Genomic DNA, 14,235 nt, shown 5'->3' with positions numbered 1-14,235 from the left:
GGAGGCTCACAGGCTTGCCAAAATAACTTTTTATTTTAAAACGACAGAATTAAAAAAAAAAGAAAACAGTTCATAGAGTTAACAATAAACAGGTCAAAGGCAGAACTATTCTCATAGAAACGTATCAGATTATGAGGGTGCTTGACAAGGTGGATGCAGAGAGGATGTTTCCACTGATGGGGGAGACTAGAACTAGAGGGCATGATCTTAGAATAAGGGGCCACCCATTTAAAACTGAGATGAGGAGAAATTTCTTCTCTCTGAGGGTTGTAAATCTGTGGAATTCGCTGCCTCAGAGAGCTGTGGAGGCTGGGTCATTGAATATATTTAAGACAGAAATAGACAGTTTCTTAACCGATAAGGGAGTGGAGGGTTATGGGGAGCGGGCGGGGAAGTGGACCTGAGTCCATGATCGGATCAACCAGGATCGTATTAAATGGCGGAGCAGGCTTGAGGGGCCGTATGGCCTATTCCTGCTCCCATTTCTTATGTTCTTATTGATATTTACAACACACGAAATTTCTCCTTTGGGAAAGGCCGGTTAGTGGCTCCAGAACGCCACCCCCCCTCCTCTCCCCCGCACACCCGCCTCCCCCTCCCGCACCCCCCCCCCCTGGAGTTGCCCCCCCGGGGATTCTGCGTGCGAAAGCGGATTTGCGCCGTGCCCCGTACTTTTCGCCCCCGGGCGGGGCGCGCATGCCGGTGATGTAATCGGCGTGCGAGCCATCCCGTTGTCACCATGCTGGGGGGGGGGGGAAGGGGGACAAATTGTCACGAGGTTGGCGTGGGGGCGATGCCAGGGACAGCTTCACGGGTGGGGGGGGGCCCCGCCCCGGGTCCCGCCTCTAAGGCGGAAAGCCTTGCGCCGCGGCTGCCATCTTTGTTCCGTCAATGGCAGCCGCCGGTTGGGCCGGGCTGCCGACACGCAGCCTGTCGGCCTGGGCGGGACCCTCCCTCGCCGCCCAGTGGGTGCCACGACTGCAGCGGCAGAGTTCGCAGTGGACCCCCAGCTCCCGCTCTGGCAACACCCCCCCCCCCCCACCCACCGCGCGGAGGCCATTCCCGCCTCCGATACCGCCCTGTCACTGTTTCCCTTCCTGAGTGCCCGATTCAAGATTTCGCAGCCCATCTCACCGGCTGCTGAAGCTTTACTTAATTCAAATTATGCTCCCCAAACCGGGGGGCACGGGGCAATTTAACCCCCAAGGTTCCTCACACAGACTTAGACAGAATGCACAGACCATTGGGCCCCACCGCTCCGTTTATGCTCCACACCAGCCCCCTCCCACCCTCCTTCATCTCCTCCCATCACCATACCCCTTCTATTCCCTTCTCCCCCATGTGTTTGTCCAGCCTCCCCTTAAATGCATCGAGACTATTCACCTCAACCCCTCCCTGTGGCAGCGAGTTCCACACTCTCACCACTCTCGGGGTGAAGAAGTTTCTCCTGAATTCCCCCTTTGGATTTATTTGTGACTATCTTATATTTATGGCCCCGAGTTCTGGTCTCCCCCGCAAGTGGGAACGTCGGGCCCAATTTCCCCCCCCCCGGAGATTTGTGCCTTTTTTTTTCGGGAGAAGGCTGCTTTTTTTGGCGTATTGAGTTCAATTTTTGGCGTTTTATTTTCAAACTCTCCCCCTGCGATCTGTGCCGGCATCATGGACTACGTCGTGATTTTTCTGGGCCAGTTTTTTTTTCACCTCATGTCTGCGCCGGTTTTTTCCATTGTTCGCAGTTTGGCCAACATTTTTTTCTACCACGTTGGGGTATCTGGCCGCTCCCGTAAAAGCTTCTGGTGAGTTAAAAAAAAAACAGCGCACATTCACAAATCGGCGCTGACAGGCGCCATTGTTTTTAAATCGAAGATTTTGGAGGGAGTCGAGAACACTGGCAAAATCAATAATAAAGTTTAAAGACCTCTATTAGGTCATAGAAACATAGAAAATAGGTGCAGGAGTAGGCCATTCGGCCCTTCGAGCCTGCACCGCCATTCAATGAGTTCATGGCTGATCATTCCCTCTGTACCCCTTTCCTGCTTTCTCTCCATACCCCTTGGTCACCCCTCCTCCTTTCCAGAGAAAAGAGACCCAGCCTGTTCAGTCTTTCCCGACAGGAATACCCGTTCACTTCTTGTATCCTTGTAAACCTCTGTTGCACTGCCTCGCTGTACCTGTGAGGTAAGACTCACAGCAGTCAAAGAGGACTCACTCCCACTCGACATCCTCTGTGGAGTTTGGCATAACCCCTCCACCCTCCCTCTCCCTCTAGCACCCATCGTCATCATCATAGGCGGTCCCTCGGAATCGAGGAAGACTTGCTTCCACTCTTAAAATGAGTCCTTAGATTACTGAACAGTCCAGTACGAGAGCCACAGTCCCTGTCACAGGTGGGACAGATAGTCGTTGAGGGAAGGGGTGGGTGGGACAGGTTTGCCGCACGCTCCTTCCGCTGCCTGCGCTTGGTTTCTGCACGCTCTCGGCGACGAGACTCGAGGTGCTCAGCGCCCTCCCGGATGCACTTCCTCCATTTAGGGTGGTCTTTGGTCAGGGACTCCCAGGTGTCGGTGGGGATGTTGCACTTTATCAGGGAGGCTTTGAGGGTGTCCCTGTAACCTTTCCTCTGCCCACCTTTGGCTCGCTTGCCGTGAAGGAGTTCCGGGTAAGCGCCCAGTGTGATCCCGAGCCACAGGACCAGGAAGATCCCGTGTGCTGAGGTAGTAGCTGAGCTCAGAAATGGCACTGACCATTGCCCTCCGTTCCCCGGGCTGAGGGACGGGTCGGTCGGCCAGGATCCCGGCCACTGACCACCATCCAATGACGTCTGTTGGGCGTGTGGGCATCAGGAGACGGGAGGGCTTGGGTCGGCTGTGATGCACAGTCTCACTGTTTGGCCAAAGCTGGGGAACTCCGGCATCTTACCCAAACTGACAGGTTTCTCTCAGAATTTAACATTTTGGGACATGGTATGTGAGTAATGTGAGCCGTAACGTGTGGGGAGTGTCGCGAGCTCGGGGGTAAACGGGTGACTTTGGGCCTGTGGTTCCCAAACCTCTCTCCCAACACTGGGGGTTTTCCTCACCTCCTGTCTGGCTCTGTAGTAGACCCACTGATAGAGATTGATCGCTGTGATTGGTCAACAACTCCATTATCGTCATATCATGGGACTGCCAGGATGGTGGAAGGCGAACGAGATTAGCTATGGAACAGGACCAGAAGCTATCTAGAGTTAAAATACTAAATTGGAGGAGGGCCAGTTTCAGTGGGTTAAGAATGGATCTGGCCCGGGTAAACTGGAATCAAAGTCTGTCAGCAAACCTGTAATGGAACAATGGGCTGCCTTTAAAGAGGAGATGGCTCGGGTCCAGTCGAGGTACATTCCCACGGGCGGGGGGATGGGGGGAAAGGTAGGGCAACCAAAGCCAGAGCTCCCTGGATGACGAAAGGGATAGAGAGTAAGATGAAGCAGAGAAAGGGGGCGTATGACTGATGTCAGGTGGAGAATACAAGTGAGAACCAGGCTGAATATAGAAAGTTCAGAGGGGAAGTGAAAAAGGAAATGAGGGGCAAAGAGAGAGCGAGAATAGATTGGCAGTTAACATAAAAGGGAATCCAAAAGTCTTCTACAGGCAAATAAATAGTAAACGGGCAGTAAGGGGGGGGGGGCGATTAGGGACCAAAATGGAGACCTACACAGGGAGGCAGAGGGCAAGGCTGAGGTACTAAATGGGTACTTTGCCTCTGTCTTCACCAAGGAAGAAAATACTGCCATAGACATAGTGATAGAGGAGGTCATGGAGATAGTGGATGGGATAAAAATTGATGAAGAGGAGGTACTAGAAAGGCTGGCTGTACTTAAAGTAGATAAGTCACCAGGACTGGATGGGATGCATCCCAGGATGCTGAGGGAAGTAAAGGTGGAAATCGCGGAGGTACTGACCATAATCTTCCAATCCTCCTTAGATATGGGGGCGGTGCCAGAGGGCTGGAGAATTGCAAATGTTACACCCTTCTTCGAAAAAAGTGTGTAAGGATAAACCCAGTAACTACAGACCGGTCAGTTTAACCTCGGTAATGGGGAAGCTTTTAGAGCCAATAATCCGGGACAGTTGTAGATTAATTAAGGAAAGCCAGCACGGATTTGTTAAAGGCAAATCGTGTTTAACCAACTTGATTGAATTTTTTGATCGGGTTTTTTGATGAGGTATAGAGAGGGCTGATGAGGGTAATGTGGTTGACATGGTGTACATGGATTTCCAAAAGGCGTTTGACAAAGTGCCACATAATAGGCTTGCCGGCAAAGTTGAAGCCCATGGAATAAAAGGGACAGTGGCAGCATGGATACGGAATTGGCTCAGTGACAGGAAACAGGGAGTAGTGGTGAACGGTTGTTTCTCGGACTGGTGGAAGGTATATTGGATGGGGTGCTTGATCGGCCCCCCATCCACCACCTTCACCATTCACTCCCTCCACCACCGGCGCCCCCTGGCTGCAGTGTGTACCATCTACAAGATGCACTGCAGCAACTCGCCAAGGCTTCTTCGGCAGCACCTCCCAAACCCACGACCTCTACCACCTAGAAGGACAAGGGCAGCAGGCGCATGGGAACACCACCACCTCCACGTTCCCCTCCCAGTCACACACCATCCTGACTTGGAAATATATTGCCATTCCTTCATCGTCACTGGGTCACAATCCTGGAACTCCCTCCCTAACAGCACTGTGGGAGTCCCTGGCCAAAGACCACCCTAAGTGGAGGAAGTGCATCCGGGAGGGCGCTGAGCACCTTGAGTATTGTCGCCGAGAGTATGCAGAAACCAAGCGCAGGCAGCGGAAGGAGCGTGCGGCAAACCAGTCCCATCCACCCTTTCCCTCAACCACTGTCTGTCCCACCTGTGACAGAGACTGTAATTCCCGTTTTGGACTGTTCAGTCACCTGAGAACTCACTTTTAGAGTGGAAGCAAGTCTTCCTCGATTCCGAGAGACTGCTTATGATGATGACGGACTGCAGCGGTTCAAGGCGGCGGCTCACCACCATCTTCTCAAGGGGCAATTAGGGGTGGGCAATAAATGCCGGCCTTGCCAGCGATGCCCACATCCTGGGAACAAATAAAACAAAATACAGTGGTGTTCCCCAGGGGTCGGTCCTGGGCCCACTGCTTTTCTTGATATATATTAATGTCTTGGACTTGGGTGTACAGGGCACAAGTTCAACATTTACAGATGACACAAGACCTGGAAGTATAGTGAACAGTGAGGAGGAGAGGGATAGACTTCAGGAAGACAAACAGGCTGGTGGGATGGGCAGACACGGGGCAGATGAAGTTTAACACAGAAAAGTGCGAAGTGATACATTTTGGTAGAAAAAATGAGGAAGGACAATATAAACTAAAGGGTACAATCCTAAAGGGGGAGCATGAACAGAGAGACCTGGGGGTATATGGGCACCAATCGCTGAAGGTGGCAGGGCAGGTTGAGAAAGCGGTTAAAGCTTACGGGATCCTGGGCTTCATAAATAGAGGAATAGAGTATAAAAGCACAGAAGTTATGATGAACCTGTATAAAACACTGGTTCGGCCTCAACTGGAGTATTGTGTCCAATTCTGGGCACCGCACTTTAGGAAGGATGTGAAGGCCTTAGAGAGGGTGAAGAGGGGATTTACGAGAATGGTTCCAGGGATGAGGGACTTCAGTTACGAGGAGAGACTGGAGAAGCTGGGGTTGTTCTCCTTGGAGCAGAGAAGGTTGAGAGGAGATTTGATCGAGGTGTTCAAAATCATGAGGGGTCTGGACAGAGTAGAGAGAGAGAGAAACTGTTCCCATTGGTGGAAGGGTCGAGAACCAGAGGACACAGATTTAAGGTGATTGGCAGAAGAACCAAAGGCGACATGAAGAAAAATGTTTTTACGCAGCGAGTGGTTAGGATCTGGAATGCACGGTCTGAGAGGGTGGTGGAGGCAGACTCAATTGTGGCTTTCAAAAGGGAATTGGATAAGTACCTGAAGGAAAATACTTTGCAAGGCTCCGGGGAAAGGGCGGGGGAGTGGGACTGGCTGAGGTGCTCTTGCAGAGAGCCGGCACGGGCTCGACGGGCCGAATGGCCTCGGTCCGTGCTGGGACAATATTGAATTTCTAGCTTGCTGATTCTAGATGGAGCTTTTATCGTTTAAATTGATCCCTGGGATGAGAGAGTCGTCCTATAAGGGGAGATTGAGTAGAATAGGCCTACACTCTCTCTGGAGTTTAGAAGAATAAGAGGTGATCTCATTGAAATATACCAGATTGTGAGGGGGATTGACAGGGTGGATGCTGAGAGGTTGTTTCCCCCCGGGCTGGAGAGTCTAGAACCAGGGGTCACAGTCTCAGGGTAAGGGGTCGGCCATTTTAGACTGCGATGAGCAGAAATTTCTTCACTCAGAGGGTTGTGAATCTTTGGAATTCCCTGCCCCAGAGAGCTATGGATGCTGCGTCGTTGAGACATTAAGACAGAGATCGATAGATTTTTGGACTCTGGAGGAATCAAGGGATATGGAGACCGGGCGGGAAAGTGGAGTTGAGGTAGAAGATCAGCCGTGATCTCATTGAATGGCGGGGCAGGTTCAAGGGGCCAAATGGCCTACTCCTGTTCCTAATTCTAATGTGCTTATGAAGAAGGCAAATGGTATGTTGGCCTTCATAGCTAGGGGATTTGAGTATAGGAGCAGGGAGGTCTTACTGCAGTTGTACAGGGCCTTGGTGAGGCCTCACCTGGAATATTGTGTTCAGTTTTGGTCTCCTAATCTGAGGAAGGATGTTCTTGCTATTGAGGGAGTGCAGCGAAGGTTCACCAGACTGATTCCCGGGATGGCTGGACTGACATATGGGGAGAGACTGGATCGACTGGGCCTTTATTCACTGGAGTTTAGAAGAATGAGAGGGGGATCTCATAGAAACATATAAAATTCTGACGGGACGGGACAGGTTAGATGCAGGAAGAATATTCTCGATGTTGTGGAAGTCCAGAACCAGGGGTCACAGTCTAAGGATAAGGGATAAGCCATTTAGGACCGAGATGAGGAGAAACTCCTTCACTCAGAGAATTGTTAACCTGTGGAATTCTCTACCGCAGAGAGTTGCTGAGGCCAGTTCATTGGATATATTCAAGAGGGAGTTAGATATGGCCCTTACGGCTAAAGGGATCAAGGGGTATGGAGAGAAAGCAGGAAAGGGGTACTGAGGTGAATGATCAGCCATGATCTTATTGAATGGTGGTGCAGGCTCGAAGGGCCGAATGGCCTACTCCTGCACCTAATTCTAATGTGCTTATGTCTAGCAGTTCCTATGTTGACACACACTCACAGAAAAACGTGCACGTGAGAATGCACATAGACTCACACTTGTGCACGCACACGTGCATCAGGGGAGTGCTCGGAGCGGGGATGGGGGTGTGGTGGGGGGTGTCACAGAGGCTGTGCGCACGCCGGCAGTCGCGTGTTGGAGAGCCGTTTACCGGGGAGCCCCCCTGTAGTGGCGGAGCGGCGGGCTGGGTCCAGACCTGCGCGGGTCCCAGTCGGGAGGCGGTCCGTGCGACGGACAGGATCCCACATACCCGACCCCCAATCCTTCGGCCGGCGGACTGGGGCATCGCTGGGCCTGCACGAGTCCCTTCAATTGACGGTAGATCCTGTCGTCCGGAATTGCCATGCTGTTTGTGTCGAATCCCAGAGCGCTCGTCACAAACTCGCGGAAATCCACCAACTGCAAAAAAAAAACAAACATTAACATAGAAACAAGGAGAATCGGAGCAGGAGTCGGCCATTCGGCCCTTCGAACCTGCACCATTCAATATGATCATGGCTGATCCTCTCTCTCAACACCCTATTCCCGCTTTCTCCCCAGACCCCTTTGATGCCTTTTGTGTCTAGAAATCTATCGATCTCCCTCTTAAATATATTCAGTGACTTGGCCTCCACAGCCGTCTGTGGTAGAGAATTCCACAGGTTCACCACCCTCCGAGTGAAAACATTTCTCCTCATCTCGGTCCTAAATTTCCTACCCCGTATCCTGAGACTGTGAGCCCTTGTTCTAGACTTCCCAGCCCCGGGGGAAACATCCTCCCCGCATCCAGTCCGTCCAAACCCGTCAGAATTTGATACGTTTCAATGAGATCCCCTCTCATTCTTCTAAACTCTAGATCCCGGCTGAAGGACGTCAGACACCGTCACTGCTTTGGGGGAGAAACCTGGTTGGGCCGTGCCCATCGCGAGGTGCGCTACAGGGGGCGCTAAAGGGTTTGCCGACATTCGCGGCGCTCGGCAAATTCCGTGTGTCAGTACTGGCGGTGATGAGGAGTATTGCCCGGGAGCGTCGTGTCGGTGTGCAAGGCCCCCGGTATCGACACCGACACAACATTTGGTTTGCGCTGCACCCGTGGCGCCCCCTAGTGACCCGGCCAGAGAATGTTGGCGTGCACAGCGGCCCTGGGGCGCTACGGGAAGCAATGGCTGCATGAGGTCAGTGAGAGTGACGTTTGCTTTTTGCAATTTAACTTTATTTGGGGTGAGGAAAGTATAGGGAAACATAGAAACATAGACAATAGGTGCAGGAGTCGGCCATTCGGCCCTTCGCCATTCAATATGATCATGGCTGATCATTCACCTCAGTACCCCTTTCCTGCTTTCTCTCCATACCCCTTGATCCCTTTGGCTGTGAGGGCCACATCTAACTCCCTCTTGAATATATCTAACGAACTGGCCTCAACAACTTTCTGCGGTAGAGAATTCCACAGGTTCACCACTCTCTGGGTGAAGAAGTTTCTCCTTATCTCGGTCCTAAATGGCTTACCCCTTATCCTTAGACTGTGACCCCCTGGTTCTGGACTTCCCCAACATCGGGAACATTCTTCCTGCATCTAACCTGTCTAAACCCGTCAGAATTTTATATGTTTCTATAAGATCCCCTCTCATCCTTCTAAACTCCAGTGAATGTAAGCCCAGTCGATCCAGTCTCTCCTCATATGTCAGTCCCGCCATCCCTGGAATCAGTCTGGTGAACCTTCGCTGCACTCCCTCAATAGCAAGAATGTCTTTCCTCAGATGAGGAGACCAAAACTGAACACAACACTAAGGTCCTGTACAACTGCAGTAAGACCTCCCTGCTCCTATACTCAAATCCTCTAGCTATGAAGGCCAACATGCCATTTGCCTTCTTCACCGCCTGCTGTACCTGCATGCCAAACTTCAATGACTGATGTACCATGACACCCAGATCTCATTGCACCTCCCTTTTTCCTAATCTGCCGCCATTCAGATAATATTCTGCCTTCATGTTTTTGCCACCAAAGTGGATAACCTCACATTTATCCACATTATACTGCATCTGCCATGCATTTGCCCACTCACCTAACGTGTCCAAGTCACCCTGCAGCCTCTTAGCATCCTCCTCACAGTTCACACCACCACCCAGTTTAGTGTCATCTACAAACTTGGAGATATTACACTCAATTCCTTCATCTAAATCATTAATGTATGTTGTAAAGAGCTGGGGTCCCAGCACTGAGCCCTGCGGCACTCCACTAGTCACTGCCTGCCATTCTGAAAAGGACCCGTTTATCCTGACTCTCTGCTTCCTGTCTGCCAACCAGTTCTCGATCTGTGTCAATACATTAGTCTCAATACCATGTGCTTTAATTTTGCACACCAATCTCTGAAAGCAGGAAAGGGGTACTGAGGTGAATGATCAGTCATGACCTTGTCAAAAGTCTTTTGAAAGTCCAAATACACCACATCCACTGGTTCTCCCTTATCCACTCTACTAGTTACATCCTCAGAAAATTTTGGAAGATTTGTCTTGCATGATTTCTCTTTCATAAATCCATGCTGATTTGGACCGATCCTGTCACTGCTTTGCAAATGTGCTGCTATTTCATCTTTAATAATTGATTCTAACATTTTCCCCACGACTGATGTCAGGCTAACAGGTCTATTTTTTACCCGTTTTTTCTCTCCATCTCTTTTTAAAAGGTGGTGTTACATTAACTACCCTCCAGTCCATAGGAACTGATCCAGAGTCGATAGACTGTTGAAAAATGAGCACCAATGCATCCACTATTTCTAGGGCCACTTCCTTAAGTACTCTGGGATGCAGACATTCAGGCCCCGGGGATTTATCGGCCTTCAATCCCATCAATTTCCCTAACACAATTTTCTGACTAATAAGGAGTTCCTTCAGCTATCATTAAGGAAGAAATAGCGGGACATCTAGATAGGAATAGTGCAATCAAGCAGACGCAACATGGATTCATGAAGGGGAAATCATGTTTAACTAATTTACTGGAATTCTTTGAGGATATAACAAGCATGGTGGATAGAGGTATACCGATGGATGTGGTGTATTTAGATTTCCAAAAGGCATTCGATAAGGTGCCACACAAAAGGTTACTGCAGGAGATAAAGGTACGCGGAGTCAGAGGAAATATATTAGCATGGATAGAGAATTGGCTGGCTAACAGAAGGCAGAGAGTCGGGATAAACGGGTCCTTTTTGGGTTGGAAAACAGTGGTTAGTGGTGTGCCACAGGGATCGGTGCTGGGACCGCAACTGTTCACAATATACATAGATGACCTGAAAGAGGGGACAGAGTGTAGTGTAACAAAATTTGCAGATGACACAAAGATTAGTGGGAAAGCGGGTTGTGTAGAGGACACAGAGAGGCTGCAAAGAGATTTAGATAGGTTAAGCGAATGGGCTAAGGTTTGGCAGATGGAATACAATGTCGGAAAATGTGAGGTCATCCACCTTGGGGAAAAAAACAGTAAAAGGGAATATTATTTGAATGGGGAGAAATTACAAAATGCTGCGATGCAGAGGGACCTGGGGGTCCTTGTGCATGAATTCCAAAAAGTTAGTTTGCAGGTGCAGCAGGTAATCAGGAAGGCGAATGGAATGTTGGCCTTCATTGCGAGAGGGATGGAGTACAAAAGCAGGGAGGTCCTGCTGCAACTGTATAGGGTATTGGTGAGGCCGCACCTGGAGTACTGTGTGCAGTTTTGGTCACCTTACTTAAGGAAGGATATACTGGCTTTGGAGTGGGTACAGAGACGATTCACGAGGCTGATTCCGGAGATGAGGGAGCTACCTTATGATGATAGATTGAGTAGACTGGGTCTTTACTCGTTGGAGTTCAGAAGGATGAGGGGTGATCTTATAGAAACATTTAAAATAATGAAAGGGATAGACAAGATAGAGGCAGAGAGGTTGTTTCCACTGGTCGGGGAGACTAGAACTAGGGGGCACAGTCTCAAAATACGGGGGAGCCAATTTAAAACCGAGTTGAGAAGGAATTTCTTCTCCCAGAGGATTGTGAATCTGTGGAATTCTCTGCCCAAGGAAGCAGCTGAGGCTAGCTCATTGAATGTATTCAAGTCACAGATAGATAGGTTTTTAACCAATAAAGGAATTAAGGGTTACGGGGAGCGGGCGGGTAAGTGGAGCTGAGTCCACGGCCAGATCAGCCATGATCTTATTGAATGGCGGAGCAGGCTCGAGGGGCTAGATGGCCTACTCCTGTTCCTAATTCTTATGTTCTTATGTTCTTATGTTCCTCCTTCTCACTAGACCCTCGGTCCCCTAGTACTTCCGGAAGGTTATTTGTGTCTTCCTTCGTGAAGACAGAACCAAAGTACTTGTTCAATTGTTCTGCCATTTCTTTGTGCCCCATTATAAATTCACCTGATTCTGATTGCGAGGGACCTACATTTGTCTTCACTAATCTTTTTCTCTTCACATATCTATAGAAGCTTTTGCAGTCAGTTTTTATGTTCCCAGCAAGCTTCCTCTCATACTCTATTTTACCCCTCCTAATTAAACCCTTTGTCCTCCCCTGCTGAATTCTAAATTTCTCTCAGTCCTCAGGTTTGTTGCTTTTTCTGGCCAATTTATATGCCTCTTCCTTGGATTTAACACGATCCCTAATTTCCCTTGTTAGTGATGGTTGAGCCACCTTCCCCATTTTATTTTTACTCCAGACAGGGATGTACAATTGTTGAAGTTCATCCATGTTATCTTTAAATGTTTACCATTGCCTATCCACCATCAACCCTTTAAGTATCATTCGCCAGTCTATTCTAGCCAATTCACGCCTCATACCCTCGAAGTTACCTTTCCTTAAGTTCAGGACCCTCGTCTCTGAATTAACCGTGTCACTCTCCATCTTAATAAAGAATTCTACCATATTATGGTCACTCTTCCCCAAGGGGCCACGCATAACAAGATTGCTAATGAATCCTCTCTCATTACACATCACCCAGTCTAGGATGGCCAGCCCTCTAGTTGGTTCCCCGACATATTGGTCTGGAAAACCATCCCTAATATACTCCAGGAAATCCTCCTCCAGTTTGGTTAGCCCAATCAATATGTAGATTAAAGTCGCCCATGATCACTGCTGTACCTTTATTGCACACATCCCTAATTTCTTGTTTGATGCTGTCTCCAACCTCACTACTACTGTTTGGTGGTCTGTACACAACTCTCACTCGCGTTTTCTGTCCTTTGGTATTCCGCAGCTCCACCCATACCGATTCCACATCATCCAAGCTAATGTCCTTCCTTACTATTGCGTTAATTTCCTCTTTAACCAGCAACACCACCTCACCTCCTTTTCCTCTCTGCCTATCCTTCCTGAATGTTGAATACCCCTGGATGTTGAGTTTCCAGCCTTGGTCACCCTGGAGCCATGTCTCCGTGATGCCAATTATATCATGTTCATTAATTGCTGCCTGCGCAATTAATTCGTCCACCTTATTACGAATACTCCTCGCATTGAGGCACAGAGCCTTCAGGCTTGTCTTTTTAAACACACTTTGTTTTTTGTGTTTTTTGTTCCGATCTTTTTTGTTGCAGGGAGATCTCCCTTAGGGCACTATGAAGACGGCTCTTTAGCAACGGGATATTCAGTTGCTCAACTGACCTACTCCCTGAGAGAAGTGTGGAACGTTTCCCTTAGCGGTCCGCTTCACTCTCAGGGCGCCAACACTGAATTTTGCTACTCCCGTCCCTAAACATTTTTGCCGTTAAATTTAGCGGCCGCTCAACATTAACGTCTGAGGAGCCCTCCATCCAAATTTCTAGCCCCTTTACATTTCATTCTCGGGATGTGGTTGTGGCTGGCATGGCCGGCATTTAGTTGCCCTTGAGAAGGTGGTCGTGAACCGTCTCCTTGAACCGCTGCAGTCTATGAGGTCCGGTTATTCTTTGCAACGAGTGTTTTGGTACAACTGAGTGACTTACTTCAGAGGGCAGTTAAGAGTGTGGGGACTGGAGTCACATGTAGGCCCGGACCGGGTAAGGACGGCAGGTTTCCTTCCCTAAAGGGACATCAGTGAACCAGCTGGGGGGTTTTTTTTACGACAACCCGACAGCTTCAGGGTCACTTTTACTGACAACAGATTTTTATTTCGAGCTCTCAGGAAAATCTAGGCTCATACCACAACAAAACGTGCATTTATATAGTGCCTTTAACGTAGTAACCTGCCCCAAGGCACTTCACAGGAGCGTAATTTGACACCGAGCCACAAAAGGAGGTATTAGGACAGGTGACCAAAAGCTTGGTCAAAGAGGTAGATTTTATGAAGCCTTAAAGGAGGAGAGAGAGGTAGAGAGGCGGAGAGGTTTAGGGAGTTCCAGAGCTTGGGGCTGGAGGAGATTACAGAGATAGGGAGGGGCGAGGGCCATGGAGGGATTTGAAAACAAAGATGAGAATTTTAAAATCCAGGTGTTGCCGGACCGGGAGCCAATGTCGGTCAGCGAGCACAGGGGGTGATAGGTGAACGGGATTTGGTGCGAGTTAGGACACGGGGCAGCTGAGTTTTGGATGAGCTGCAGTTTATGGAGGGTGGAAGATGGGAGGTCAGCCAGGAGAGTGTTCAAATCGTCAAGTCTAGAGGTGATAAAGATAACACACTGGTTAGGCCACTGCGTGCAGTTCTGGTCACCACATTACAGGAAAGAAGTGATTGCACTAGAGAGGATACAAAGGAGATTTCCGAGGATGTTGCCTGGACTGGAGAATTTTAGCTATGAGGAAAGATTGGATCGGCTGGGGTTGTTTTCTTTGGAACAGAGGAGGCTGAGGGGAGATTTAATTGAGGTGTATAAAATTGCGGTGATTATCTGCATGAACATGTTTGTGTCCCTTTGCGCATGCGCGTGGGTGGCCCCGCCCATTTTTGCACATGCGCACCTGATCCCCTTCTGCTTGTG

At 49.5% G+C, this 14,235-nt stretch overlaps 1 protein-coding gene across 1 annotated transcript in view; it reads right to left on the bottom strand.

Moving 5' to 3' along the window:
• Positions 1 to 845: 845 nt before the first annotated feature.
• LOC139255771 (coiled-coil domain-containing protein 170-like) overlaps positions 846 to 14,235 on the bottom strand; it is a 132,177-nt gene continuing 118,787 nt past the window's right edge. Inside the window, exons 13-14 of the mRNA XM_070873983.1 lie at positions 7,587 to 7,735; positions 846 to 978 (exon numbers count right to left, since the gene is read on the bottom strand). Of these exons, the coding sequence (XP_070730084.1) occupies positions 846 to 978; positions 7,587 to 7,735 (282 nt within the window). The remainder of the gene's footprint in view (positions 979 to 7,586; positions 7,736 to 14,235) is intronic.

The sequence above is a fragment of the Pristiophorus japonicus genome, unplaced genomic scaffold (assembly GCF_044704955.1).
Source record: "Pristiophorus japonicus isolate sPriJap1 unplaced genomic scaffold, sPriJap1.hap1 HAP1_SCAFFOLD_626, whole genome shotgun sequence".
NCBI lineage: Eukaryota > Metazoa > Chordata > Chondrichthyes > Pristiophoridae > Pristiophorus > Pristiophorus japonicus.
This window is presented reverse-complemented; position numbering and strand designations above follow the sequence as displayed.